At 42.7% G+C, this 6,543-nt stretch overlaps 1 protein-coding gene across 1 annotated transcript in view; it reads left to right on the top strand.

The window, feature by feature from the left end:
- Positions 1-340: 340 nt before the first annotated feature.
- The window catches only part of BMT2 (base methyltransferase of 25S rRNA 2 homolog), an 82,902-nt gene continuing 76,699 nt past the window's right edge, over positions 341-6,543 (top strand). Inside the window, exon 1 of the mRNA XM_038368614.2 lies at positions 341-625. Within this exon, the coding sequence (XP_038224542.2) occupies positions 373-625 (253 nt within the window). The 5' untranslated portion in view covers positions 341-372. The remainder of the gene's footprint in view (positions 626-6,543) is intronic.

Here is a 6,543-nt window from a genome sequence, read left to right as displayed (position 1 = left end):
CTAACTCCCCCTTTTTGTCCTATGACTACAAAGGTGTTAATGGGCCACTTCACCGTGAACCATCCCTTACACCATGTGCTACCAATCTGTTCCACTTTGCATTGAGCTGTGACCTCGGAGTACCTGTCCCAGACCTGAAGAAGAGCTCTGTGGGGCTCAGAAGCTTGTTCCTCTCACCAACAGAAGTTGGTCCAATACACGATATGATCTCACCCACGACGTCTCTCTAATGTCCTGGGCCCCACACCACTACACTGCAGACCAGGCTGGCTTCAGGCAGCTCCGCCTCCGGCCCTGGCTTGGGAGAGCCCCCGCGCTGCGCTGTCAACGACTGAGGACTACACTTCCCAGCAGGCAAGGCGGGAACATCACATGACCACGCATGCCCAGTGCTTGCTCGGACCTGCCCTAGAGACAGAGCGGAGCACTCTCGCCTCCTGGCCGGGCTGCCCGCGGAGGGGGAGGAGCCGCGGCAACACCATGGAGCCCGAGCCGCGGCCCGGGGTTGCCGCCGCCGCCGCCGCCGTGACCCAGCCCCCGGAACAGGAGAGGAAGCTGGAGCAGGAGAAGCTCTCCGGGGTGGTGAAAAGCGTCCACCGACGGCTGCGCAGGAAGTACCGGGAAGGTAAATGCCGGGGCACGGCTGGGCCCGCCCCCTCACCGAGCCCCTCGGCGGCCGCGGGTGGGCGGTTAGAGCTGCCCGTGGGGCCCAAGCAGCCGCCCCCTGCACGGGGCCCGGGGGAAGGGAAGGGAAGGGAAGGGGAGCGGGGCGGGGCCGGGCAGCCGCCCCCTGCTCGGAGCCCGGTCTTGGGGAGCTCCCTCTAGGTGTAGCAGTTGGGGCCTGGAAGGGGGGGGAGCTAGATCCTCCCCCAATGCGGGGAACCGGGTCCCGGTTTCCTGCCTCTTTTCGTGGCGCCCCCCCCTTCCCCAATAAACAAGGGGGCGGGGAGCTGCAGCCTTTGCATGCAGCTGTAGGCGCTGCTCAGAGGCTGGAGCGTTGTGTTTGTGCCCGTAAGTGCCCACGGTACTTCATCCTGCAGAGCCCCGCTCCGCTGCCCGTTGGGCTGCTTACAGCTGGCAGTGTCCCTTTGTCCAGCGGCCTGTCGTGTCTCTCGCTCCCCTCCTTACCCCCCACCACAAAGCTGCTTTTCCTGGCCCAGGAGTGCTCAAATTTCTGAGCTGCTTCCTTGGGGTGTGCAGACAATAGAAGTGCTATAGCAACTTCCACTTTCTCTCTCTCTCTCTCTCTCTCTCTCTCTGTGTGTGTGTGTGTGTGTGTGTGTGTGTGTCTATATATAAAATCTTATTATATGTTCCATTCTGTGTATCCAATGAAGTGGGCTGTAGCCCACGAAAGTTCATGCTCTAATAAACTTGTTAGTCTCTAAGGTGCCACAAGTCCTCCTGTTCTTTTTATGTAAATGATACCCTGTGATGTAAAAACAGACTGTTATATCAATAACCAAGTGCATTATAACCTGTCTAATCTGCATATCATCAGTCCCGCTCATCGTAAGACTTAATAGCTGATGTTGTAGTGAGCTCTTGCAACAAACTTTTATATTATGAAGTATATTATCTCACCTGACCCGTAACCCCGGACATATGATCCAGGAGGTCACTGGTAAGAATGCTTGCCATCAGAGTTTCAAATGTATGCACGCTGTTGCGTGGGATTGGGATAGCAGAAGCATCCCAAAAATTAGACATACCAGTTTGAAGATTTAAAATATGGCAAACTGTAAAGTTGAGATTAATAGATCTTCATAACAAAAAGGACTATTATCCTCTAGTCTGACCTCCTGCAAAACAGAGGCCATACTATTTCATCCAATAATCCTTGCATCAGGGCCATAATTTCTGATTGAGCTACAGTAAATATCTTTTACAAAAATATTCATTAATTTATTTGAGCATAAGCTTTCGTGAGCTACAGCTCATTTCATCGGATGCTCAAATAGAGCTGTAGCTCACGAAAGCTTATGCTCAAATAAATTTGTTAGTCTCTAAGGTGCCACAAGTACTCCTTTTCTTTTTGCAAATACAGATTAACATGTCTGCTACTCTGAAAAATATTCATGGAATGGAAACTGTTCTTATAATAATAAATAATTATAATAATTAATACTTAGCTCTTATATAGGATTTTTAATTGTTAGGTCTCCAAGTGCTTTACATTTCAAACTAATTCCTGCCTTTTAGTCCGTGGCTGCTTGAAGGCCATCTTGCTGCAGAACTGATACTATGCTGCTCTCTGTGGGGTCTCCCCAAATTCTGAGAACACGTTTCTTCTGCCTCTTAGCCCAAATTTCCATGTGATTTGGTCTTAGCTATCCACTGGATAGATCTGTCAGCTCTTCATGCTGGAGACCAAGGAGCATTGGTTACTCCAGCCCTTCTGGGCATGTCTACACCACATCTGGGAGTGAGCCTCTCTGTCTGGGTCTACAGAGTAAAAATAGCTGTATGAATGTTGCTTTGACATTAAGGCTCAGGCTGGCACTCGGGCTCTTGAGCCCACACCTATTCCCCTCAGTCTAGAAAGCCCAAGCTCCAGTCCAAGCTACAGTGTATATAGCTATTTTTGGTACACTAGCGTGAGCCCCATTACCATAAGTCTGTCAACTGGGGCTGGGAAGCTCATTCCCAGATACAGTGTAGGCATACGCATAGTGGCCACACAAGCTTGAAAGGATTTCTCTCATCTTCCAGGCTGAGGAACCATTACCAACACATACAGCTTAGTTGCTCAAATTGTGTTCTGTTGCCAGGACTTGTGCTTTTGGCAGTTCACGCTTTTCTGTTATTTCAGCCTGTCTGCAGATTAAGAAAGACAATGCTGGATCACACTTAGGGCTTTTCTACATAGAAACGTCATGGGGAAGTTCGTGTAAAATAGCTAGGTTGTGAATTTTAAGTGCAATAATTATTTGGCACTTAGTCTCTGTGTGGACACTCTTATTCTGCACTAAATGTGCCTTTTTGTGGATTAGTTTGATCCATTCAGCACTAGCTATTCTGCAGTAATTATTCTGGGCCTTTTCCCTTGTGTGGAAAAGCCCTTAGCTAGCATTTTAATAATTGTCATAAAATAAATTTTTTTTATGAAAGCTTAAATTCTGCAGAAATCGGGGTAAGCCTGCCTCTGCTCAGGAAAAGATTATTGCTTGCCACTGGCAAGTGAATATGTTGGGAATAATTTACTGGTATTAATACTGGTGGTCTTATTCAGAATGCACAGTTATTGTTTGATTTTTTTCCTCATGTACTGTATCTTGCACATTACTGAGAACTTCAGTGTCTTGTATTTTGGGGTGGGAGTGGGGAATAATAAAACTGTTCAACAAATCATACTTCTACAGCATGGAGCCTTCCCACCATTATAATCTAATCAGTTGTAATCCTCATGAGTTACTAGCTATCGGTAGTACTGATTCAGTACTATTAGTTTTTCACATTGAAATTGGAATAATTATCTTTTGTTCAGTTATCTTCTCCACTACACCCTAACCTTCCAAAAACATGCTTGGGAATCTTCCTCTCTAGAGTTTAACATCTTATTGAACTTACAGTACCTGAAAATGCTTGCTTTCAGAATTCTATATTGCCTTCTTAATCTGCATTTTATTCTGTATAACTATCTTTATGAAATCCAAAATGGCAGTTTACTAAAGAAGCAAAAGGCTACATTTATTTGGTAGTACGCCAGCATTTCAGTTGTCATGTAAGTGTGGAACATTCAGAAAACAAGGCAAAAGTTAAATCCTTAAACATGTACATCCAACAGGTAGACACAAGGTAGTGCATCCAGCTGGCTTTATGCAGGAAATAATGAAGGTGCTGATCTTTTTGATAAAGGCATTAAGATCTAAGAGTGACTTGGCTTTTTTTTTGTATTTTTTTACTTACATTTGTCAAGCCTTGTTCTGTAAAGCTAATTTCCATCTCATCTGAATGGTATCTAGCAAACCACGCCAAAGTTGCTGTTTCATGGACTTTCCAACAGTACTTGACTTTTAATATATGAAATCACAAGTGGCGCTGTACTATACAATGAACTACCAGTGAAAAAGGGAGTATGCGCAACTTCCTCAGAGAGAACTGTATAATTACTTGACATAATACAGGTGATTCTCAGAGAATGCACTTTCATACTGTCCTTGCAATTTTAATAGTTACTTTGTTCTGAGAAAAGTATTGAATTAGTACCTTCCCCAAGGTGTTTAGATGAAATTTTTTGCAGTTATACAGACTTATTTCTAATAAGCAGATTTCAGTGCTGATGTGACTGAGACCATTACTGGAATTACTTACTATTGGGTGAATGTAAAAGGCAAGTTCATGCCTTACCTGATTTGCTTACAGCTGGCATCACAGACCTCACTTTGATTTATTGTCCACCATGACTTCCCCCTTTTTTTTTTTTTTTTTTTTTTTTTTTTTTAAAGAATGAGTCGGTGTAAAAATGACGTTGGCATCCTTTAATACTACAGGCTAATGCAGGTCTCAACCAGTTGTAAATGTTTGTGTTTAAATGTGAAAGCAATGTTTGTTTTAATGTGCAGTTCCTAGTTAAAATATAATCTGGTCTAATAGGATGAACATAACTGAAGAAAGGCTCATTTAACAAAAGGTCGTCTCGAGAGCCAGGCAGTTCTTTCAAAAGTTGATACTGTTCTATGAAGTCACTTTGCTCAAAGTTGAATCTTGGCTTATTTCCATATTTTCTAGGCTTCTCCCATCTTCAGCAGCACAATTGCATGTTAGATCACCCACATTTTGGCTATTTTATTTGTAATGTGACTAACCTCTAGGATGGTTTACCATATTAGTTCTAATTTATTTAATTTTCTTTGTGGCAACATGTCAACCTCTCATTACCTAACTTGTGTTAAAACCTGTCACTTTAATCTGAAAATGAGACTGGAAAACATGGTGGTTTCTCTACTGTAGCTCTGAAACGTTCACCACAAAAAATGCATTTTAATTTTATTTCCAGATTATTACTTTGCATCTCTTCACCAGTACTTCCCTTTTCTGTTTACAGGGCATGGTCAGTCTGACCCACTTCTAGTGCAAGTGTTGGGTTTGCCTTTGGCTTTCATTTGGTAAATGAGAGGGAAAAGTTGTTTGCAGAAAAATGGATAAGCAAAAATGGTCATAAGTCTGCTTTGTGATTTATACTACCCTTCATCCCTGTCCACACTCATCTCTGAACCATATTTTCTGGTTCATTATTAAACAAAGCTTAAAATAGCTTCAGTCTAAAATGGCTTTTTAATATTGGATAGTATCTTGTTTAAAATTCTCTTTTTAACAGTTGTTACGTGGTTGAATCCTATCAACAGTAGTTAAACACTTCAACCAAATTATCTTAAATTCTTAATAAACTATTTCAGGCCAGTGACTTTTGCACAGTGTAGATAATTTTTTTGAAGTTTTTAGATGAAAGAGCTGATAGATGAAATCTTCTTCTGAAACATCAGAGATGACCAAGGCTGGAGATGGGATGAGGAGGGCCAGGGCTTTGAGGTGGCACCAAGCATTTTCTGCCAGCTGCTTAGTTGGCTGGTTCTTGCTCATGTGCTCAAGACCTGCCTGTTAACCTTTATGGGATCAGAAAGGAATTTTCCCTATAGATCAAATTGGCAGTGACCTGGATTGGCGAGGTATTCACCGCCTTCGGCAGTGTGTGGGTTGGATCACTGGCCAGGATTATCTGAGTTTCTCACTTAATCATTTTCCTGATGTTGCAGGGGCTTCGGGCACTGGTTCATCTCGGTCCCTCCAATTCTTGCCTGTGACACATAATAGTCTAGTCTTTGGGTTGTGATACTTTGGTCTAATTTTGGTTGTTGGATTTAGTATACAGGTGCTGGATGATGATGCTGACCTGTGAAATACAGGAGGTGAGACTACCTGATCAGGCCTTAAACTCTGTCTCTAAGAAAATCTAAAACTTCTAACATGTTTTCTCCTACAAAAAAAGGAAAAATAAAATTAGATACAAAACACTTGCTTTCAAAAAGCAATATAAATAAAATAGAAAATGAGGAATGAACATTATATATGCATAAACTTCAGTTATTTTATAACTTCATTTTGTATTAATGTAATCTTGTCCTTAAACTCTTCTTCTGTTCCCTGTCTGAACTGTTTATCTTAGATCAGTGGTTCTCAACCTTTCTAGATTACTGTATCCATTTCAGGAGTCTGATTTGTCTTGTGTACCGCAAGTTTCACCTCACTTAAAAAACTACTTAATTATAAAAGGAGTACTTGTGGCACCTTAGAGACTAACACATTTATTTAAGTATAAGCTTTCATGAGCTGCAGCTCACTTCATCGGATGCATTCAGTGGAAAATACAGTGGGGAGATTTATATACATAGAGAACATGAAACAATGGGTATTACCATACACACTGTAAGGAGAGTGATCACTTAAGGTGAGCTATTACCAGCAGGAGAGTGGGGGGGGGGGGGAAGGAGAACTTTTGTAGTGATGATCAAGGTGGGCCATTTCCAGCAGTTGACAAGAATG

The sequence above is a fragment of the Dermochelys coriacea genome, chromosome 1 (genome assembly GCF_009764565.3).
Source record: "Dermochelys coriacea isolate rDerCor1 chromosome 1, rDerCor1.pri.v4, whole genome shotgun sequence".
Classification (NCBI taxonomy): domain Eukaryota; kingdom Metazoa; phylum Chordata; order Testudines; family Dermochelyidae; genus Dermochelys; species Dermochelys coriacea.
Note: the sequence above shows the minus strand (reverse complement) of the source record. Positions and strands in the feature narration are given on the sequence as shown.